A 25,200-nucleotide genomic window follows, 5' to 3' on the forward strand; every position below is an offset into this window, starting at 1 on the left:
ATGTAATGGGTCTGCGGACCCGACGCTCCTTTAGGCTCTGTTTTATAATATTTCGGCTCCGATTATCGAAGCGTACAGTCTAAGCCTTTGCGGACCCAATATCCATTAACTCCAATCTATAGTATTTCGGCTCCGGGATATCGGAGCTCTCCCATGTAGCCGTATCAAAGGTTCCTTTTGGACCCGAAATCCTTATCCACTGCACTTTATAATACTACGGCTCCGGGATTTCGGAGCGCACAGTTAAGAGCTTAAACGGCCCTCTCCGACGCGATATTGGGTTCGGACCCGAAATCCTTATCCGCTGCACTTTATAATACTTCGGCTCCAAGATTTCGATGTATACACTTCAGCGGTTCCGAAAGGCTCCACTCCTCCGATGCGATATTGGTTTCAGACCCGATATGGGTCTGGACCAATCTTAATAAGAATTCACATCCGCCCAATGTTCCGTTTAATGGTTTATCTACCATTTCTTTGCGGAAATGGAATTCGCCGCCTTGGAGGGATTTCTGTGTTTAAAGTTTAAACACAATTCCGCCACAATCTTTGCCTCCGATACAGTATTCCTTAAGCACTATTGCTCCGATAGCTATGATTGCTGCGTCCCATGGATATATGGCTCCCGATAGCTGTGTGCTCCTCTTGTAGGTTCTTCGTGGGCACGTATTACATGCAGCACTCCTCCAATATGGCTCCTCTTGCTCTGATATCCTCCGTTTGCTCCTCTTCTTTGGCATATACATATGGCATATATATATGCTCTGTTCCATTTGCTCTGTTTGCTCCTGTAGCTCCGCTAACTCTGTCTGCTCCATTGCTCCTCTTCTTTGGCATATATGTATGGTCTATATATATGTGGCTCCTCCGATATGTTCCTCTTTGCTCCAATGTGGCTCCTCTGGCTTGGTCTGCTCCTCTTGGCTCCTTTGCTCCTCTTGGCTCCGATATGCTTTGTCTCCTCCTCTTGAATATTGCCATATTGACATCAATGACAATCTGTGTCCAACAGATTGGGTGTTTGGTCAAAATCATTGTAAATCAATTGTATCGTGGATCGTTGTCCCTGGTACGGGAATCCACACTCTTGTCTCATTTCAATCATTATAGGGTGGCAGGGAGGTGGTAGGTTGGTGCATGAAGTCGCCTACAAGTTGGAGCCTATGAACCAATGTTGCACACATCGCGATCGGGATTTAATCGGCGCCGGGAAAAAAGCGGAAAAAATCGTTAAAATCGGGAAAAAATCGGAAAAAAGCGGGAAAAAATCGTTTGGCACAAAAATATTCATTTTTTTTCAATTTTTTTCAATTTTTTTAATATCTAAACCATCTACAACATAAAATAAATACATTGACACATAAATATGATAAAAAAACTAATATATAAGATGTTCAATATCATTTCTAGCGCTAAAATCACACATAACATTGAATCATGTCCTGAATAGTAAGTCCTGAGTCCCAAGTCCAACTCAGCCTCAAAATATCAACAAAAAATATGATAATGTATCTCATCATGTCATAATGTCATATACAATAAAATGAAAGTCTAATCCTATTGATTTCCTCTGCCCCTCTTGCGAGAATGTGGCACAGCTTTCTCTTTCCCTCTAGATGTAGAAGCTGGTGCCTGTGGTGGTGGAAATGGCAGTGGAGTCTGACGTGCTCTAGAAGCTGAAGAACTAGTAGTAGCAGCTACAGGAGGCTGAGGTGGACGGAGACCACGTCCTCTACTAGTGGTAGTGGTAGCCCGGGTAGCCCGGGTAGGCGGTGTCACCTCCTCCTCCTGCTCCTCCAACTCCTCCTCCTCCTGCTCCTGCTCCTGCTCCTCCTCCTCCTCCTCCTCCCCCTCCTCCTGCACTAACCAATCCTCAGTGGGATCCATGAGAGGCCTCTCGGTCTCAACCCTCCATTCAGCAGTGGTGTCAATCCCATCCAATGAGATGGCTTCCGTATCAGGTGTCTTCTCTAGTTGTTTCACCCACAATCGAAGATTGTAGTAGACATAGACCATGTCATTAAGTCTATGGGACTCCAACCTGTACAAAGTTCATGAAATAATAAATTAATAATTAATATTATAAAAAAAATATTGTTTAAAACTTTAATGAATTCAAAAATTTATTTGGAAATTTGCAATATTTTAAATGTTTAAGTGTTAACCTATTGCGCTTCTTGTTGTGTATTTTTTCAAATACACTCCAATTGCGCTCACATCCCGAGGAGCTGCATGTTTGGCTGAGGATCCGCACGGCAAGATTTTGCAAAAGGGGTACTCTGCCACCATACATCTTCCACCATGCGTCTACAACAAAATTACAAAGAAAATTTTAAATAAACATAAGAAAAAAATGGAATTTGAAGAAACAATGAAATTTGAAACAAAGTTACAAAGTACATACTACAAACTAAAAAATACCTGGCATTTTAACCGTCCTATCAATGACAGCCATCTCAAAGCCAAATGTGCCAGCTGACAACTTATATTGCTCAATTTGTCTAGAGGCCTCCATACGTTCTTCTGAAGTTCTCACCATCTTCTGGACACAGGTTAATAATCCTTCCACGACCTCAACATCAAAATTAAACCCACATGCATAAGAAAATGCAGGGTTCAGGAAAAGGCCAGCAGCATGAATGGGACGATGGAGTGTGTTGTTCCATCGCTCATCAATGACGTTCCATAGAAGGAGTTGTCTCTGGAACCCATCATCTCCCTTGTCATCATAGTAGGACCGAATGGCTTCTTTGGCCCTATCCATGGCTTCATACAAATAGCCCATTGCGGGCTTCTCACCATCAACCAACCAAAGAACCTTTACCAAAGGTTCTGTAACAGCGCACACCTCCTGCACTCCCGCCCAGAAGTCCTCCTGGTATGAAACTAGTCTGCAGACGGCCTCTCCTTCTGGTTTGCGGCTCATTGTCGAAGCACGCCACTCCTCTGAAAGAAACATTCTCTTCAAATCCCACATAGAATTCAAGAGGGATTGAAGAGATATGGAACTCGTCGCAAACCGTGTAATGGCGGGGCGCACCAACTCTTTGTTGTTGGTGCATTTTCTCATCAAGCTAAGCACAGATGTGTGATTGTAAATAAATTTTGTGATGCTTTTTGATGAGTCAACAACCTCTTTGACAAAGGGAATTTTCCCAATGTCCTCTAACATCAAATCAATACAATGGGCAGCACAAGGTGTCCAAAATAAAGTAGGATGCCTGTCCATAAGCATTCTACCAGCAGCAACATAATTTGCAGCATTGTCCGTTATGACTTGGACAACATTTTCTGCACCCACCTCCAAAATAAACACATCCAGCAAATCACATAAATTTTTTGCATCTTTGATTTGATGAGTTGCATCAACAGATTTGATAAACATAGTCCCCAAGGGACAACTAACCAAGAAGTTTATAAGGGTTCTCCCCTTTTGGTCAGTCCAACCATCTGACATAACAGTGCATCCTGTTTGTGCCCATGATGCCCTAAAATCCTCCAATCTTTGGGTGCAGTCACGCTTTTCATCTTGAAGAAGCCGGCCTCTGAAATCATGAAGAGAAGGGAGTTTGTACCCCGGGCCAACACTGGCAACAGCATCAAGAGTAGGTTGGAAAAATGGATTATTCCTTATAATGCTGAAAGGAATATCACTCCAGAGGAGAAATTTTGTCATCAACTTGTCAGCTTTTTCTTTTTCAGTTCTTTTTAGCATTGAACCAATAGTTGGTTGTGAACCAGGTGTGGTTCGAGGAACAAAATATGATGATGCAGCTACCGGATTGACTGACGCTGCAGTAGAACCTGTGCCACTTGGCCCACTTCCTTCAACTGACCTTTTTAGTTGCCTTTTGAGTTCTTCTTTGGCGTCTCTAGTGTGCTCTAATTCTCCCAATGCTCTCATGGCTTTTTGGATAATTTCAGCATTTGTCTTTAGACAGGGCACCACATCACGTCCAGGGATTTGTGCAAGGTGGAACTTCAACCTGTACACCCCCCCGAATATTTCCTTTCCACACAACTTGCAATACAAGTTTTGTCTATCATTCGGAGTTTTAGGGTCACCATATTCCCAGAAAGGATCCAATTTCCTTGGCATGTTTGTTTTTGAATTTTGAATTTGCAAACCTATGGAAAAATAAGGATTAGGAAATAGGAATTTAGGATTACATAAATGATAATAGTAAATACAAATTACAATTTAGCATTTGCAAAATTACAAGCTAATTATTTCCAAAATCCCAATTTCTAAACCCAAGTTACCCAACCAAATGCCAAAAAACAATGAAAAATCAAAAAAAATAAACAATGTTTAAAGAAAATGAGAAAATAAAAATCAAAAATTGGTTCTCATAGTCATAACAAATAACCCATCCCAAATCAATGAAAAATTTCCAAAAATTCTTTAAAAACAATGAAAAACAAAGTTTTTATAGAACCAAAACAAAAAAAAATTAATCTACATACCTGGTTTATGGACAAATTGGCGATCTTGGCTTGGATTCCTCCTAAAATCGCTTCGATTCGCTCCCACAACGGACGGCAACCCTCTCCCTCACTTCCTCTCCTTCTCCTCCTTCTCCTCCGCGGCGGACTGCTGAATGAATAAAAAAAAATTCGTTTTTTCCATATAAAACCCCGCTGCCCGCGCCCCTCGTGATTTAATGCGAAAAAATCGCGATTTTATCGAAAAAATCGCGATTTTTTCAAAAAATCGCGATTTTTTCGATAAAAATCGCTATAAAAAAAAAGCGGCGATTTTTTGGATAAAAATCGCGCTTTGAATCGGCAATTTAAAAAAATCGCGATTTTCCGATTTTATCGTGATTTTATCGCGATGTGTGCAACACTGCTATGAACACTTTAGGGTGGCAGGGAGGTGCTAGGCTGGTGCATGAAGTCGCCTACAGGTTGGAGCTTGTGAACACATCAGGGTGGTAGGTTGGTCTAGGATGTTGGGGCATCCATTCAGTTGACTACTGAAGAAACCGGGGACGTTCGGTTGTCCTTCCAGTGGGAGCTAGAGAAGAATGCTTTTCTATAATTCTAGGAAGTTATTGCTTTAATTTCAGTTGGGGCTAAAGATTAAAGAATTTATTAGAAAAACGTTCGATGGTTTTTAACTCGGAGGGGGTTTTCCACCTAAAATTATTGTGTCTACTATATTCTTTTATTTACTGTTAGTACTGCATAAACATTAATAATAATTGAAGATTAACTAATGCTCTGAAAAGATTTAAAAGCGCTAATTGCTAAGGAATACTGATTCACCCCCCCCCCTTCTTAGTATTTCCAACAATTGGTATCAGAGCTTGGTTCCTTCAATAGCAGTGTAACAACTAGAAAGAGATCATGGAGTATGCTAAGAATAGAGTTTTTTTGTTCAATGGAAATAACTATGCACTTTGGAGTGGAAGAATGCAGGTTTATTTGTCGGCGCAAGGATACGAAGTATGGGAAATCATTGACAAAGGCTTCACACCGACCCAAGATGAACAAGGTAAGAAAAATATGGTATATGATGTAAAGGCTAAAGATCTTATTATCAGTGGACTTATTGAAACTATTTATCTTAAGGTATTGAGTTGTGAAACTGCTAAAGAGGTATGGGGGAAGCTAGAAATTATATATGCAAGTGACTCAAAGGTGAAAGAGGCAAAGCTTCAAATTTTCAAGGCAAAACTTGAGAAACTCAAAATGAGGGAAGATAAAGATATTGCTGCATACTTTCAGCGTGTTGATGAAACAACAAATATATTGGAAGGTTTGGGAGAACCTGTTGAAATGAAAATTGTTGTCCGAAAGATCCTCAAAACCTTCCCAGCAATATTTAACCCTAAGGTATATGTCTTGGAAGATAGATCGAATCTGACCAATCTCAACATAGATGAATTGCATGGAATTCTTACAGCATATGAAATGAGGATTGCAGAAGAGGATGGCATATCTCACTTAGGAACAGCATTTGCCGCATCCAAGAAGCAATAGTAAGGACAAGTAGAATCCGAAGCAAAAAATTGCAATTGTAAGGATGAGGAAAAGGAAGAAGATGAAGAAGAATTCTCAGATAAAGAGTTTGCTTACTTCACACGGAAAATGAGAATAGGTACGGGAAAATTCAAAGGTAAACTTCCATTAATATGTTTTGATTGTGGTGAGGTTGGGCATTTTGCAGCCAAATGTCCTCACAAAAATGAGGTTGTTACGAAAGGAAAGAAAAGTCTTAGGAAATTCAAAAAGTAAGGCAAGAAGAAATTGTTTCAGAAAAGTTTCTTCTCCAAAGAAGATAGCTCCTCATCCGAAGAAGACAGTGATAACGAAGAAGAATTCAATGGAAGAGTATTGTTTATGGCCAAGCATAATAAGCAAGAGGCACCTAACGAAGAAGAAGAAATGACTAAGGTTGAATTTCAAAATGAAGTAATCAGGGTTATCAAAGAGCTCAAGGCCGAGAAGAAGCACGTCAACACTCTTGAAGATGAATTAAAGACAGAAAGGGAATAGGTCCTACATCTTAAAATCAAGGTTCAAGAATACAAACGAATTAAAGAATCACTCAAGAAAGAATTACAGGAAAGCAACAAGGAAACAGAAGCATTGGGAGTTGAAATTGTTTCTTCACGAAAAGAAGTAAAAAATGGAAAAACTCTTCAAAACTATGCCAACAGCTCAAAGACTTTGGATGAACACATCAGCAACTAGTGATCATGCAGCGACAAGACTAGTCTTGGTTACAAAGAAAAAATCGAAAAAAAATCGAAATGGAGTCAAGTCCTTCTATGACAACTAAAGAAGATGGATATGCAAAATCTACCAAGCAGGTAGATCTCCAAGCTAGAACAAGAGATCAAGATTCGCAGAAAGAACATTGGAAGACAATTCCTCGAAGAAGATTTCCTCCCAGGTATCAACCTATCTTTTATGGTCATTGTTATTCATGTGGAAAGTTTGGACATAGAGCTGCAGAATGTCGCATGTATGTTTGGAATGAATATAATTCCAGGAGATATCTCAGAAATGGTTATTCCAAAACTCAGCAGAATATCAACAGATATGATCATTTGAGAGATTGTTAAATTTAGGTATGTTCTATGTTAAAGCAATTTATTTCAACTTTCACAGTTAGCTCAATACCTTTTCCAGATTCACATCACCATTAGAGTAAACTACAGATAAAACATAAATATAAATAGAAGACAAGCCAAGACAAGAGGACACAAGATGTGGCACTAGCTAGGGACAAACCCCAATGTGGGGAAACCCTTCGTCAATTCATCTTATATGATCTCCAATAGTTCAGTAAAGAGAGAGAGATTGAGATAGTACATTTACAACAAAAGTCAACACTTTGACTTATCTAGATAAGAGCATAGATCATCTCCTCGGATGATGATACATGAGATCAGTTGAAGACATGCTGCTTCAACTGATTCTCCAAGGTGACGCCTTCACCTATCATAGTGCTACATCTTTTCATCATGTTGCACCTCACCGTGCTGCACCATGCTGCACCCATCATCACAATGTTGGACCTCATGCTGCTGTTGTCCCAGTGTTTAGCACTGCTGTACATAGTGCCACTATTGCACCATGCTTACTATTGTCCCAATGTACTTGTTGCACTGTACTTGTTGTTGTCCATGCTTTACCATGCTGCTGCTATCCATGATTCTTCATGCTTGCAGTTGTCCTATGTTGCAGTTGTCCCATGTGTCACCAAGCTTGCAACTGTCCCACTTGCAGCTGTCCTAGTGTCATTGCAGTTGTCCCACTTGCAGCTGTCCTAGTGTCATTGCAGTTGTCCCATGTATAATCTTGTTGTATTTAACTGCTGCATGAAGACATGTAGCATCCAACCATGTAGTTGCATCATACATAGTGTTGTACTATGCATCATACCATGCTGCACCCTTTTTACATTACGCTGCATTGCTACCCATCATTGTATGTTGATAGCACTATGTTGTACTATGTATACAGTTGTCATATACTATGTTGTCTATGTCACAACATTCATCACATCAGGCTGCACTCCTTTGGGGTATTCAACACTCCATGTTGACCCAACATGTGGCTCCCACAGGCTGTTCCAAGTCTGATCCAAATCTGGTCAATATCCTTGACCCAATGCACCTCTAACACTGCTTCAAATCTGCTTGACACTTTGTTGTTCCTGACTGTTCTGTTTAGGGCACTTGGGCATATTGCTGTAGCCCTAAGTTCCTCTCAACAGTCCTCGAACAGCCCTTCAAAAACTGCAGACTAGGCAAGGAGAGATGCTCCTCCTCCACGCTGAAGGTAAGGGCTCAAGACAACCCTCAAATCTGCCCACGCTAGGTTTGTTGTAGTGGTATGGCATGTGGCCTACCACACAACACTATTGTTGCTCACGACACCCTCCAACAATGATACAAACCATCTGTTAGCCTTTAAACAAGCTAGCATTCAACTCCCAAGGCCTTGGCCTAGCACAACAAGCATCACGGCTTCCTACAATAGACTTCGAACTTTGTTGAACCCATGAAATAGTCCTCCAACCCATGCTGCCCTAGCCTCCCATGTTGTGGCCTCAAAACAGAGATCTCCCTTTAGACCTGCAGCTAGGGCTAAGGCTTGAACGCATAGCAGTTTAGGGCATATAGTAAACCCTTCTAGGACAGCGAGGGACCCTACTTCAATCTCCTTTATGACAGCGATGAGGGTCTCCCTTTGACTGCGTAGAGCCTTCTTTGATTAACTGCGTTAGGGCTTCTTCATTAGGGCAGCGTAGAGCCTTTCTCCATTAGGGCATAGAGCCTTTCTCCATTAGGGCAGCGTTATCCCTGAGGATCTCTTCTCCTACTAAAACCCAAAGACAAGTAGAGAGGAAGAGATCCCAAGTGTGTGTAAAAATGACTTGAAGGCCACCTCTATTTATACTAAAACGTTGAGCACAAGTGGGGTTTATTTGGTTGTTGGCCGACCTTGATGAATTGTCCCATAACACTAATAAATTCATATCTCCATGAATACTTATCGGAATCGGATGATCTTTAGATCAATCTTACACCTCTCGATGAGAGGGATCCAAGAAAAATATCAGATGTCGTTAATAAGATGACCCACATGGAGTTTGGCCCTGGTTGCCAATTTTAACACTCCCTTTCAACTAGGGATAACTCCATCCGCTGATCCATATGTCCGACTCTACTATCTCTACCATCAGTGCCCTGCACTGCTCTGCTCTGCTGAACCATGAAGAAGAAGAATTGATCGAGAATGTCTCATACCATTCTCTACTGACCCGAAGTCAGTTTCATCTGAAGAGAGTGTGTCATATCACTCTTACTGACCCAAAGTCAATTTTATTGATCCCAGATCAATATCACAAGAGAGTGTCTCAAACCACTCATACTGATCCCAGATCAATGGAGGTCATCCTAGCATAGGGAGTACAGTAGATACAACAATGCGTCCATTGATAGTACTACTATGGTCCCTAACCCCATTTCCCTGCTCATTGATCAGATGAGAGGTACTTCCCATGAGTGCCAAATTGCATGGGTAGGATGCCTCGACAAGAGAACTAATCATCCTGTCCCACAGGAGAAATAATCATCCTGTCCCAAAGTCGCCACGGGGTATCATAGGGGAAGGCTGAGCCATTTACCCAGTACATAGTGCACCATTAGGGGAGGGTGATTCGCCCTATGGTCGTGTGTTGCTCCAATAAGTACCTCAAGCCCCCCAGAGCTCCCAGAGCTCAATGCATGTAGCATGCAAGACCCTTTTAAGAAGGTCTCTCAACGACTCCAAGTCGTTCGGGAAAGTCACAGGTTTGACCTTTCCCTGGATCTTTGACAAAATGTCTGCGACCTGTACATCAGTCTCAATGCGATGGAGCCTCCTCGCTCATCGACTTACCATATCCCAGATAAGGTAGTATCTGATGTCTATCTGCTAGAGCAATCATCGAATATGGGATTCCTCAACAATTGAATCTCCCCCTTGGTTGTCACAGAGGATCACAATGGTATTCATCATGTGTACAAACAGCGCACTAAAGAGCTTCCACAACCAGGCAGCTTCACACGAGATCATACTCGTAGCTATGTATTCGGTCTTGGCGGTGCTTATAGCGACCGACTTCCGTTTCTTGCTCATCCATGACATCGAAGCATAATCCAAAGAGAACTAGCACCGAGAAGTGCTCTAATGATCCTCCACACCGCTTGCCCAGTCAACATTCGAATAATCATGCAGCTTCATATTTTCGACAGTGTATCTCAATCCATGAGAGATTGCGCCCCGAAGATATCTAAGAAGATTCTTGGCACCAATCCAGTGAGGCTCAACAATATATGAGCTCACCATGCTAACTGCAAAACATATATCCGGACAAATGTTCACCAAGAACATCAATGCAAATGAATTTATGCAACTCAGAGACATTTCCCAAATCTGGTCCGGCATCATCACCATATAACTTCTGAAAGTTAAGATCCTTGAGGTAGTCACGAGTTTGCAGTTTACCATTCCACATCCAGAATCCAACTCCCTCTTACTTCTACAAGTGAGAGGGTCAGCACCTATCAGAAATAGATCGTTCTTAGAAGGTGCCGATATGAGAGGTCTATCATCCACAACCTTCAAACAATGGTTTGGATCGGCTTCACTCTTAGTGAATCTCAACTTCATCTAACAGCTATCAATCCTCTCATATCAAACCCGGGGTGATTTGCTTCAAGCCATAGAGGGCTTTCTTCCACCTTTATACATGAGATTCCCGATCATGAATCTCAAACTCCTCGGGTTGTTCCAAACCTGTGGACCTGCTACATGAGGGGAATGGTCCCCTTGTAGGATTTTCCTTCGGTACATCTCAGACATGTACCTTCATGCTCTTCTTGAATTCAGGCATCCCTGTCACCATCTGACTCACATCGGGTAGGGCCCCATAAGTAGACCTCCGGTGTTATAGATGAGATATGTCAATTGACATGATCCCCAATGGACCATCCTGCAACTTGATACAAATTGCCAACCCTGAACCCATGAGAAAAAGCATCTTTTGAAAATTCTATTTTCAAACATGTACCTTTCCATCGATGAATGCTTCCCTGTAACCTTTGACTTCCATTGCCGAAATGGACACCAGGTTCTTCTTGTGATCAGGTACATAAAAGAGATTTTGTAGATGAATCGAGTTACCCTCATTCAATTGAGGGGTAACATTTCCTACACCCTTTCCAGGATAGGTGGCATCGGCTCCAAGTATAATCCCACGATTGTTTCCATCTCTATCAAATTAGAGAGAGAACCCTTCTATCTGATGGAGTGCCTTGAAGCACTACAATCAATAAGCCAGATTCCCTAAGAATCTAAAGGAGAGGGCCAATACAAGATAACACTTCTTTATCTTATCAAAAACAACATTTGATTCTTCATACCTAGGGTTCCTTGCTTTCACTGAAGAGTCGATTGTTTCCTTGATGACTTGCATTACCTATCATTCCTCTGATCATTGAAGATGTCCCTGGAATGATTGTTATCTTCATCAAGAGATGTGTCCCAGCCATTTGGACACTCCTTCGCATAATGGTCGAACTTATTGTAAGCAAGGCACCTGTTGGTATCATCCCAAGACCCCTTTTTCCTTCCCAAAAACATATCATTTATCCATACATTTTCATCATATATCCCTCAAAATAATTGATTATTAATAGTCTTATAGTTATCAAATTGCATAGAAATTGATTTAGGGATTTTATGTTGAAGAATTAGAAGTTTTTGATGAAATGGTTACAGGAAGTACCCAAATCCTGTAATGAGCTTACCGTTTGACATGTGGCGCAGCAGATGGGCTAGAACGAAAGGCATGGACGAAAAGCAGAATGTCCAAGCATGGACAAACACCTATCTCCCAGCCGAATCGATCCTCCTATGTACGCGGTCAACTCAAGTCAAAGCAGGGCACTCTGGCAGACAAAAGCAGCAACAGCAGCTCGTTCTATTTTCATTTTAGTTTTTGTTCTTTTTGAAAACACTTAGCATGGAAACATTTTGAAAAGGCTTGATGTAATAAAAGCGACAACAGCCGAATGTACATTCATTGTAGCAATGACATGGCTGTGGATATACATATGTAAATACAGTCCGGTTAATGGTTAATGTTTAATCGTTGAATCGTTCCAGAACAGAGTTTTAAGTTTAATACTAAGACCTATTCACAGTTACGACGTGTGTATCTCTTGCATTGATTTGGTAGCCGGTCGATTATAGCCAGTGTACCCTTAGGACGCGGACGGGCCCTGCGTTCAATCGGTATACTGTCCATTTGTTTCATTTACATTTCGGTTATCATATGTTTGCACAGTGTTTATATTGGATTTCGATTTTAATAGATTTTATATGGTTTGCATAACAGTCACAGTTACATAGCCTTCGATTTCCGTAGCATATGGTTTGCACAACAGTTACATAGCTTTCGATTCCCATAGCTTTTGATTTCCATTGAATGTATATGGTGTGCGTTTATGAATGGTTTGCGTTTATGGTTATGTTGAACAGTCATCACTGAGATCTGGAAGTGAGTCCTGTAAGGGATTCGATCCCTGTGTGTCTTGTAAAAGCACTATCATAAACCTTGCTTTTATTTCACAATTCATTTATGATCTCTGCATAGTTTGATATAGTGTAAATATCATTGAATGTTGTGTGTCTACTGAACAAGGGTTTTCTGGGTAATGTCTTTGTAAGGAGATTAAAATCGTTGTTACAGTCATACACAGTGCTTAGGTTTGCATAGTCATACACAGCGTTTAGGTTCAGGGTTTAATTTGGTAAATGCATTTAATGTTAAGCATTGTAATCAAGTATATCAGTAGAGTAATCTGAGTGTTTGAATGATAGGCTACATATTCCAGTCTTCCGTAAAGAAGCTTTGTAACCTACATCATAATCACTTGGCCAGCGATCCTTTATGTCTATATATTTTAGACCACGCCTCTAAGCTTACGCACCTCGGTCGATATTAAATATAGAGTCTAGACTAGTACCCTAGCTGGAACACTACATTTTGGCGCCGTTGCCGGGGAGGCGTACTTAAAGGATTCAAACAAAAAGAAAAAAAAAATTCAATACACAAAAATAAACAAAAACACAGTTAGAAATCATGTTCATTTATGCCTAGACTTAGAGACAATCAAGGGAGATTTGTAAAAACCCCCCACCATCTAAAAACTAACCCATCATCATCAGGAGCAGACTCTCTAGGGAATACAACACCAGCTGAGGAGGATATCCAAACATTGGAAGAAAGATTTTATTCAGGACAGCAAATTACTCTTGCTGAGAGGGAAACTCTATTTGCACATAAATCACAGCAGAAGCCCTTTCCTAGATCTTCTACACAAGGGAAAAGTAGTACCATTACCAAGCAATCTTCCTTTCTCTCTTTTCCATCAAGTGACACTGACACGAAGAGACCAATTAGAATGGCTGAGGAAGGATCTGGATCAGTTCCCCACCAAGAGGAGGAGGAGTCAACTTTCAAGTTCCCTATACAAGAACCACAGGAGGATGAGGAGATCAAAATGAAAAATATACCCCCATCCGTGCTACCCAATTTCTATGGGATGGCTTCAGAGGATCCAGACTCATTTTTATTCGAGTTTGACATTGTATGTCGAACTTATGGCTATACAGATGATGCTCATAGACTGAGATTGTTTCCAGCCACATTAAAGGCAGCAGCCTTGAAATGGTTCATGGGGCTAGGTGAGCATGCCATAGTAGATTGGGATGGCATGAGGAGAATATTTCTGAGGAAATATCAGCCTTATTGCAGATCCAAAGACTCTAAAGATGACATCTTTAGAATGAGTCAGCAGGAGGATGAAATCTTAGAAGAATATTTAGAACGGTTTGTCTATAACTTGCAAAAATCTAAACACCGAACAATGCCTCCTGATCTAGTCCGCACAATATTCTTGAAAGGTATCCGGGAAGAATACATGGATGATCTCAACTTAATGGGCAAAGGTGACATTTCTGCCTTACCCTTTGAAGAAATAGCTGAACTGTGTGAAAAATATTCAAGGAGTAAAGCCAAAATGGGAAAGAGAACCTTGTCATCTAGGGTCACAAAAACTGCCTCTGCTAGTGTCACCCGGGCTGAAATTGGTAATCTTTTAGAAGAGTTCAAAACAGATTTGTTGAGCACTCTAGGGAACCAAATTGATACCTTAAAAGCCAAAAAGAAACAGGAAGAAGAAGATAATATCATGGCTATTTTCTGCCGCAAGAAACATGCATTAAAAGACTGCCCTCTAGAGAATATCCAAGTTTGTGCTTTCTGTACTGAGCATCATGATATGTTTAACTGTCCTAAAGTTAAAATTTTGCAGAACCGTAACATGGCAGCCAGTACAGAGATGGAAAACGTGTATTACATGGGCGCAAAGCGACCATGGCAGCCAAGGCAAGCACCCCAAGGTATGTTTCCTAATCAAAATCTGCAATTTCCTATGAATGATCAGATGTATGCACAAAACTCATGGAATGTATCCATGCCATGGCAGCATGGAAACCAATCACAAAATCAATGGAGACCGTCTCAACAGTATTCCCAATCCTATCATCCATATCCGCAATCATACCCACCTTACTCACAGCCATATCAGCAGTACCAACAGCCATATCCATCACATTCTCAAACATATCAGCAGCACCCTCAGCAAGTTGTTTATCAGCCCCAACCTTCTCAACAAACACTGCCTGCTCCTCCACCAATAAATGTACCACAACTGCAATTTCCAACTAACCCACAACCTCCCAGACCCACTCAAATACCTGCTCAAACTGTCCCAAATCCGAACAATAGAGCAGAGAGGCCAGCCTATAATGTAGAGGAAGGAACCTCATACTCCACACTACCTTTGTAAAACATTAATCTGAGGGCTGGTAGGGTGCTCCAAAAGGATTCTCCAATAACAGATCAACAAGAAGAAAACTTAGAAAAAGACAATGAAATGACAACTCAAACAAAACCAAGCAGTGATACCAAAGATAAACAGATGCAATCACTGCATCCACCTTTTCCAGACCGCTTGGTCCAAGTAAAACCACCACTGCCTCCACCACAATTTGATGTCTTGGATGAACTTAAAAATGTCTACATAAAAATCCCACTACTGCAAGCTATAAAGGACATTCCTATCTATACCAAGGCCATCAAAGACATGTGTCTCAAGAAGCCTGCTAGAAAGAGGATTGATCCTCAGACCATTCATGTTTTAGGAAATTTAGCAGGCCTTATGACCAATACCATCTCCATGGAGAAGTATGTTGATCCTGGCATTCCCAAAGTGACCACCATCATTAACAACATACGGATTCCAAACACTTTGATAGATCTTGGAGCCGCAATCAATGTCATGACCCTTGAAACCATGAGAACACTCCAACTCATGAATTTGCAACATACCACGATTGTTCTTGAACTAGCTGATAGGTCCAAAGTCATTCCTGAAGGGATTTTGGAAGACATCATTGTCTCACTAGACTCTTGGGAATATCCAGTGGATTTCCTAATCCTTCAACCCAAATCCAATTTAGGAGGACACCCTATCATCCTAGGTAGACCATGGTTAGCGACTGCTGATGCATTTATCGGATGCCGATCAGGGAACATGATTATTTCCAGAGGGACCGAAAGAAAACAACTCACCCTCTATCCATCAGCACAATCACCAGCAGTAACACATAACTTGTGGCTTGATGATAAATTTAATGATAAAGAAGAAGTACAATCTGTTTTTAGCATTGACCAGATCTATGATTTCCACAAAGACAATAATGATTTGGTCGAATTATTTCTTTCTCAACCGGATGTATCTGAAAATTTGAGAAATGAACAATATAATGCTGCAGATGTACTTTTGGCTCAAAACTTTCAAGAAACATGCACTATCCACTCTTTGCAATCTACATTTCACGACATCTTTCCAGTTCAACCCATCACCAATGCACAGAGTCAGGGCATAGAGATCAGTCCAGGGAAAACTTTGAACATAGGCAACCACCTAGACTCATCTCAGCAAGAGAAATTGGTTAGACTCTTGAAGAAGTACCAAAAAGCCTTTGCTTGGGATTACACTGACATGCATGGGATTCACCCCGACACATGCACTCACCACATCTATACAAATAGCACCATTAAACCAGTGAGGCAACCACAAAGAAGAATGAACCCCATGCTCCAAGACATTATCAGAGAGGAATTGCAAAAACTTTTGAGAGTCAACTTTATATATCCTATTTCTTACAGTCAAAGGGTATCCCCATTGGTTATCGTGCCCAAGAAAAATGGCAAGTGGCGCATCTGTGTTGATTACAGACAGCTGAACAAAGCAACGCTCAAAGACTACTTCCCACTGCCATTTATTGACCAAGTGTTAGACACCCTAGCTGGCAAATCATCATTTTCTTTTCTTGATGGTTTCAGTGGCTACAACCAGATCCGGATTGCCTCTGAAGACCAGGACAAAACCACATTCACCTGTCCTTGGGGCACCTATGCCTACAATGTTTTGCCATTTGGACTTTGTAACGCTCCAGCTACATTTCAGCGAGCTGTGTTAGCTATTTTCGCTGATTTGATTCATGATTGTGTTGAAGTGTATATGGATGATTTTTCAGTATATGGCAATTCATTTGATCATGCATTAGAAAATCTTGAGAGAGTTTTGAAAAGGTGTATCGAAGCTAACCTGTCCCTCAGCAACGAAAAGTGCTTCATGATGTTAAATGAAGGGATAGTGTTGAGACATTATATCTCTTTTCAAGGCATCCAGGTTGACCCAGCCAAGATCCAGATTATTGTCGATTTGCCCATTCCACAGAATCAGAGAGAGGTAAGAAGTTTTCTTGGGTATGCTAGCTATTACCGCAGATTCATTGAACATTTTAGCAAGATAGCCTTACCTTTGTTTAAACTTCTAACCAAATATGTACTTTTCAACTGGACTGAGAACTGTCAACATACATTCGAACAACTCAAAAAGAAACTATCTACCGCACCAGTCTTGACAGGGCCTAATTGGAGTTTACCATTTCATATTTTTACCGATGCATCTGACACTGCAGTGGGTGCATCATTAGGCCAAAAAGAGGAATCTTGTACTTATGCAATTTATTTCATTAGTAAAAATCTAACACCTGCAGAACTAAACTATACAGTTACAGAAAAGGAAACACTTGCCATCATTTATGCTGTGAATAAATTCCGACATTACATAACTGGTTATGAAGTCTTTGTACATACTGATCATTCTGCCATTAGACATCTCATGGATAAACCAATAACTAGTGGCAGAGTTACCAGATGGTTACTATTGTTACAGGAATTTAACATCATAGTGTTAGATAGACCAGGCAAAGAGAACCAGGTGGCAGATTTTCTCTGTAGACTGCAAAATCCAGGTGAGGTTGTTCCAGTTGAAGATTTTTTTCCAGATGAGCACTTATTTGCAATTTCCATAGTAACTCCTTGGTATGTTGATTTGGCTAATTACTTGTCTACAGGAAGGACACCTCCACATTTCACTGCAAAGGAAAGGAAAAGACTGATCAAACAAAGTGCTAGATATTCATGGCTTAATGGCGATTTATTTTACACTGGTTTTGATATGATCATTAGGAGATGTGTAAGAAATGATGAGGTAATTGACATTTTAAAATCTTGCCATGATGAACCGTGTGGTGGGCATTTTGCAGCGAAGCGGACAGCCTTCAAAGTTCTTACTCTTGGATACTACTGGCCATCCATTTTCAAGGATGCCAAGAAGTATGTAAAGAGTTGTGACAGCTGCCAAAGAATGGGCAGACCAACAGCTACCGATGAGATGCCCCTTCAGCCCCAAGTTCACTTAGAACCATTTGATAAGTGGGCTCTGGACTTTATAGGACCTATTAACCCAGCCTCCAATGGTAAGAAGTACATCTTAGGATGTACTGATTACGTCACAAAGTGGGCAGAAGCAAAAGCACTGGTGAGAGCAACCGAACACACAGTAGTCAATTTCCTTTTTGAGGAGATCTTTGTGAGGTATGGAGTACCAAGGGAAATTGTAACTGATCAAGATACTCAATTCACCTCAAAGCTCATGAAGGACATCACAGACAAGTACCAAATAAAGCATAGGAAAAGTACCCCCTATCATCCACAGGCCAATGGGCAGGTGGAATCAACAAACAAAACTTTGGAGGGGATCATTACCAAAACTATTGCAATGAACAAGAAAAACTGGGAAGAAAAGCTCAAAGAGGCACTCTGGGCTTACAGGATTACTTGGAAAGATACCACAGGATTTACACCATACCAATTGGTGTACGGTAAGGAGGTCATGCTTCCTATTGAGTTCCAGATTCACACTTTTAAACTGGCTGCAGATTTACAAATTGATTTGGACCAAGCACAAAAAGAGAGAATCCAGCAGTTGAACCAGCTGGATGAGATGAGACAGCAAGCAGAACAAACCACCATTCTCATGCAAAGACACAGGAAGCAATGGCATGATTCACACATTAAGAAGAAGCACTTCAAGGAAGGTGACTGGGCTTTGCTTTTCGATTCAAAATTCAAGGATCATAAAGCCAAGTTCACCACCCATTGGATGGGCCCCTATGAAATTATTCAGGCTTATGACAATGGTTCAGTCAAGCTCACAATTATTGATGGCGAAGGTCACTCCTTCATAGTCAATGGTCATCGCCTGAAATTGTACACCAAGCCCATCAGCAAGCAAGATTTTCTCCATACACTATCTCAGCAAAGTGAGGTTGAGATAGTGCAGCCCTCAGCTGCAGTATCACTACCTTAGTTTCATTTCCTTTCAATTTCAAAGTCAAAAAGAAAAATAATAAAAAAATTATAAAATTATAAAACAAAAAAAATTATAAAACAAAAACTAAAAAAAAAAATACAATAAATAATGGGTTAGATGTGAAAACCAGTCTCTGGCACAATCTAACCCCGAATTCCTACTTGAAAACCAATTCGTTGGCGGGTATGAATTCTCTTTCTTTTGTTTACTGTTTAATTTCTCAGCTGAATCATGACTTGAGGACAAGTCAAACTTTAAGTCGGGGAGAGAGGCATCAGCATTTTGTTACTTTTATCTCTCCCTTGTAAATTCTTCAGATTTCTTATTCTATATCTTCACTGTAAATTTCCAACAGCAGCTTGTTACCAGCATTCCAGACTTCAATAAATAAGTTGTTTTGTCATGATTTTATTTCAGAGGGACCTGGTTATAAACATTTTGCAGGGGGACCTGTTCTGTTCAGACATCTATGCTACCAACACCAGCAATTGACACCTGTTTAAGACACTCAAACCAGCAGTAATGGGACCTGTTTAAGACATTCAGAAGGGACCTGTTAAAGAAATTGACACCAAGGGCTACTTCAACAGAATTTCATCAAGCTTCTACAAGGATTTGGGCACCAACACTCCAGCAAATGGCAAGCTCAGTGAACCTGTAACAATATAAGGAGCTGCATGAACATTTTCAAAACTTTCTAAGGGACCTGTTACATTCAGTTTTCTAAGGGACCTGTTACATTCAGTTTTCTCAAGGGACCTGTTACATCTCCAAATTTTCTCAAGGAACCTGTACATTCAAATTTTCTTAAAGGGACCTGTTACATCTTCAAATTTTCTCGTGCATTTAATCTTCCTCAGAGGACCTGTTACAACAAGCAAAAGAACAGTCAAAAAGGGACTAGCTACTCAGCATGTCAATACAATAATGATCAACAAAAGAGTAATGTATTTCTGTTCTTAAACATTTAAATTCCTAGATTGGTTTTTAATGTAACTTTGATGACTGTGAGCTGTTATAATTGATTTCAAGGACACCTACATCCATCTCCTATCACCCCTTATCCCACCGATTCTCATCATTCCCATACATCAACCTATTCATATCCCTAAAACCCATTACCAACACATCCACCTTGTCATATATCCTACAGTCATACCAACATCCTCTATACGACCGAATACCAATTGAAAAGGGCACGTGGTGAGTTGTGTTTTTAAATACAAAGGAAGAGACAGATGTAAAGCGGCCTATATATATACTACTCCACACAGCCAAATCATAATAAGCGGCCTATATATATTTCAATCCACACAGCCAAATCATAACTTCGCCACCCAACGTACCCAATGATCAAAAGGGACTCCCCGAAATCATACCCAGCATAATAAGCGGCCTATATATATTTCAATCCACACAGCCAAATCGCGGCCTATATATATTTCAATCCACACAGCCAAATCATAACTTCGCCACCCAACGTACCCAATGATCAAAAGGGACTCCCCGAAATCATACCCAGCACTATAGCCCAGCATTATAGATACGCTACCAGCGCTCTTGTGGTGACATCCATGCAAGCGTACAGCACTCTGTTTTTTAAATGAATAGTTACATTGTGAAGTGAGTACAGGGTTATCTCACCATCATTTCCACATTCGATTCCCGTAACTTTCAAAGTGAGAATCAGAAGCAAGGAGCGCCGAGGAGAGTATTATCATTTGGGTCGATTTACACAGTGAGAATCAGAAACAAGGAGCGCCGAGGAGAGTATTACCGTTTGGGTCGAGTTACACAGTGAAGATTGAAACCAGTGAGCGCCGAAAGGGGAAGGTATCACCATTCTATTTTTGACTTCCATCACAGTCATATCAACCGGCCGAAAATCATATTGAAGACTGAGGAAGCGATACACCAGGTAACCAACTTGAAATTTCTGTGTTAAAATTGTAAGAATATAGACAGAGAAGGGTTAGAGGCACAACCCTCTGCCATCACCATGACTAATAGGGTCGAACCGAGTGTGTTCGACAGCTCACAATACCATGATGATTGTATTGAGATTCTCAGAGAAATACAGTGGTTACCATTTCTAGAAAAATTCCATGGAAGTAATGAGGAAGTCACCAAGCAATTTGCCTTCACCTTTAATGGAGAAAAGGCCCTAATAGGTAACTTCTCCTTCAGAATTTCAGAGGATACTATAGCTCAGGCAATAGGGATTAGTCCATAGGGGGAGAAGTACTTTAAAACCAAGCAATTTAAAGAGAAATCATGGACACAGTTCATATCTAGATCTAGAGTTTCCTCAGTAAACTGGAAGAAGGGTGTTCCAAGAAGCTGGTTAGTGCATCCTTGGGATGAAATGGTTTACATCCTTCAAAAATTCATAACCTGTGAGGGTAGGTATAGTATTGTTTATCTATACCACATCAAACTACTCCTCCATTTGAAGAAACAATGTGTAATCAGTGTGCCATATTTTCTGCTACAAAGTTTAACCAAGATGGCCAAGACTATCCAGAAGCAAAAGGGGAATGAAGACAAAAGCTTGTACCATTTTGGCCTAATTAAAATCCTCATTGAACATGAATTGCAGAAAAGAGGTAAACCATGGAAAGAATTCCTAGCTGTCAATCAAATTAGAGATGAGGAAGAAAAAGAAGAAGTGCAAGAGGACTCAGGGTTTATGAAGGACATTGATGAAGAAATTCCAGTATCCAAAGCCAGCAAAGCACCTTTACCTGTGGGCAGCATAAGGACCAGGAACATGCAAAAAGAAGATGCTAAGAGGGCCGAGAAAGACAAAATTTTTACCACTTACTCAAGAAGAACAAGGAGGACACCAAAAGCCCAGTTGCAAGAAGACCAGTTTGAATCTCATGCACCTGCACAAATGGATGTTGAGAGTAGTGACCATTCACTACCAGCACCAGAAGTTGACATGGAGGTAGAAAGCAATAACAAATAGGAAAAATGTTCACCACCTCCTATTAAAAGACAGAGGAAATTAGAAAAACAAATTGAAGAATTGAAGGAAGAGCTCATTGAAGCTAACATGTTGGAAAAAGTTATTAAAAGAGAAAATGAAATGCTCAGGGCGCAAAGAAAAGAAACACAGAAGACAAATGAAAAGTTAAAGGAAAGAATCAGTGAATTGGAGACTGAGCAAACTGAGATTTCTAACTGGGCCACTAAGTGGTACAATCAGAAGAAGGCTCTTAAAGAAAAATATAAAAAGTTAAAGCAGGAGCTCAAGGGACGGAAAGATAACCAGGGGACGAAGAATGTAGACACCTTGCTCAAGGCAACAGAGATCCAGACAGGGACAGAGTTCAAGGGAAGCACTTCTGGGATAGCATGAGGACATGCTAAGTCCTTAAGTCGGGGAGAGATGTTGGTATCATCCCAAGACCCCTTTTTCCTTCCCAAAAACATATCATTTATCCATACATTTTCATCATATATCCCTCAAAATCCTTGAAAATTGATTATTAATAGTCTTATAGTTATTAAATTGCATAGAAATTGATTTAGGGATTTTATGTTGAAGAATTAGAAGTTTTTGATGAAATGGTTACAGGAAGTACCCACATCCTGTAATGAGCTTATCGTTTGACATGTGGCGCAGCAGATGGGCTAGAACGAAAGGCATGGACGAAAAGCAGAATGTCCAAGCATGGACAAACACCTATCTCCCAGCCAAATCAATCCTCCTATGTACGCGGTCAACTCAAGTCAAAGCAGGGCACTCTGGCAGACAAAAGCAGCAACAGCAGCTCGTTCTATTTTCATTTTAGTTTTCGTTCTTTTTGAAAACACTTAGCATGGAAACATTTTGAAAAGGCTTGATGTAATAAAAGCGGCAACAGCCGAATGTACATTCATTGTAGCAATGACATGGTTGTGGATGTACATATGTAAATACAGTCCGGTTAATGGTTAATGTTTAATCGTTGAATCGTTCCAGAACAGAGTTTTAAGTTTAATACTAAGACCTATTCACAGTTACGACGTGTGTATCTCTTGCATTGATTTGGTAGCCGGTCGATTATAGCCAGTGTACCCTTAGGACGCGGACGGGCCCTGCGTTCAATCGGTATACTGTCCATTTGTTTCATTTACATTTCGGTTATCATATGTTTGCACAGTGTTTATATTGGATTTCGATTTTAATAGATTTTATATGGTTTGCATAACAATCACAGTTACATAGCCTTCGATTCCCATAGCTTTTGATTTCCATTGAATGTATATGGTGTGCGTTTATGAATGGTTTGCGTTTATGGTTATGTTGAACAGTCATCACTGAAATCTGGAAGGGAGTCCTGTAAGGGATTCGATCCCTGTGTGTCTTGTAAAAGCACTATCATAAACCTTGCTTTTATTTCACAATTCATTTTTGATCTCTGCATAGTTTGATATAGTGTAAATATCATTGAATGTTGTGTGTCTACTGAACAAGGGTTTTCTGGGTAATGTCTTTGTAAGGAGATTAAAATCGTTGTTACAGTCATACACAGTGCTTAGGCTTGCATAGTCATACACAGCGTTTAGGTTCAGGGTTTAATTTGGTAAATGCATTTAATGTTAAGCATTGTAATCAAGTATATCAGTAGAGTAATCTGAGTGTTTGAATGATAGGCTACATATTCCAGTCTTCCGTAAAGAAGCTTTGTAACCTACATCATAATCACTTGGCCAGCGATCCTTTATGTCTATATATTTTAGACCACGCCTCTAAGCTTACGCACCTCGGTCGATATTAAATATAGAGTCTAGACTAGTACCCTAGCTAGAACACTACAGCACCTGCCTTTCCTTTCACCCTGAGATCCGGACTTCCCATTGAAGTGATCTGTAGGTAGGCCATCAGAAGCTTCCGTTGTGCCATAATATACTCTGCTTCGACTTCACCCTTGGTGAATTGTAAGAGGGATGAGGAATACATTGATCCTTTTGTCCTGACTCCTTTCCCAGCTATCTTCGGTGATTGCTCTTTCACTCTTGCTTGGACATTGTCTTCACCTCAGCGCTGATACCATGTTAAATTTAGGTATGTTCTATGCTAGAGCAATTTATTTCAATTTTCACAGTTAGCTCAATATCTTTTCCACATTAGCAATCACATCAGCATTAGAGTAAATTGCAGATTGAACATAAATATAAATCGGAGAAAACAAGCCAAGACAAGAGGACACAAGATGTGGCGCTAGCCAGGGACAAACCCCAATGTGGGGAAACCCTTCGTCAATTCTTCTTATATGATCTCCAATAGTTCAGCAAAGAGAGAGAGAGAGAGAGATAGTACATTTACAACAGAAGTCAACACTTTGACTTATCTAGATAAGAGCATAGATCATCTCCTCGGATGATGATACATGACAATAGTTGAAGACATGTTGCTTCAACTGATTCTCCAAGGTGACTCCTTCACCTATCATAGTTATGCATCTCGTCATCATGTTGCACCTCACCATGCTGCACCATGTTGCACCCATCATCACAATGCTGGACCTCATGTTGTTGTTGTCCCAGTGTTTAGCACTGTTGTACATAGTGCCACTATTGCACCATGCTTACTATTGTCCCATTGTACTTGTTGTTGTCCATGCTTTACCATGCTGTTGCTGTCCATGATTCTTCATGCTTGCAGCTGTCCCATGTGTCACCAAGCTTGTAGTTGTCCCACTTGCAGCTGTCCTAGTGTCATTGCAATTGTCCCACTTGCAGCTGTCCTAGTGTCATTGCAGCTGTCCCATGTATAAGCTTGTTGTATTTAACTGTTGCATGAAGACATGTAGCATCCAACCATGTAGCTGCATCATACATAGTGTTGTACTATGCATCATACCATGTTGCACCCTTTTTACATTATGTTGCATTGCTACCCATCACTGTATGTTGATAGCACTATGTTTTACCATGTATACAGCTGTCATATACTATGTTGTCTATGTCACAACATTCATCACATCAGGTTGCACTCCTTTGGGGTATTCAACACTCCATGTTGACCCAACATGTGGCTCCCATAGGTTGTTCCAAGTCTGATCCAAATCTAGTCAATATCCTTGACCCAATGCACCTCTAACACTACTTCAAATCTGCTTGACACTTCGTTGTTCCTGACTGTTTAGGGCACTTGGGAATACTGCTGTAGCCCTAAGTTCCTCTCAACAGTCCTCAAACAGCCCTTCAAAAACTGCGGACTAGGAAAGGAGAGATGCTCCTCCTCCACACTAAAGGTAAGGGCTCAAGACAGCCCTCCAATCTGCCCATGCTAAGTTTGTTGTAGTGGTATGGCATGTGGCCTACCACACAACACTACTAT

At 40.7% G+C, this 25,200-nt stretch overlaps 2 protein-coding genes across 3 annotated transcripts in view; both read right to left on the reverse strand.

The window, feature by feature from the left end:
• Positions 1-25,200, reverse strand: part of LOC149235966 (thioredoxin reductase NTRC-like) — a 377,594-nt gene that overhangs the window by 223,166 nt on the left and 129,228 nt on the right. The gene's annotated exons all lie outside the window — the stretch shown is intronic.
• LOC149235967 (uncharacterized) lies at positions 1,863-2,795 on the reverse strand. Its single transcript, XM_089372294.1, has 2 exons — positions 2,166-2,795; positions 1,863-2,041 (listed from the first exon to the last, which is right to left on the reverse strand). The coding sequence occupies exon 1, from the start codon at positions 2,783-2,785 to the stop codon at positions 2,411-2,413; it is 375 nt and encodes a 124-aa protein (XP_089228420.1). The 5' UTR covers positions 2,786-2,795; the 3' UTR covers positions 1,863-2,041; positions 2,166-2,410.

The sequence above is a fragment of the Pinus tabuliformis genome, chromosome 8 (genome assembly GCF_031772625.1).
Source record: "Pinus tabuliformis cultivar Carrire ecotype Pingquan chromosome 8, CPIR1, whole genome shotgun sequence".
In the NCBI taxonomy this organism is placed as follows: Eukaryota; Viridiplantae; Streptophyta; class Pinopsida; order Pinales; family Pinaceae; genus Pinus; species Pinus tabuliformis.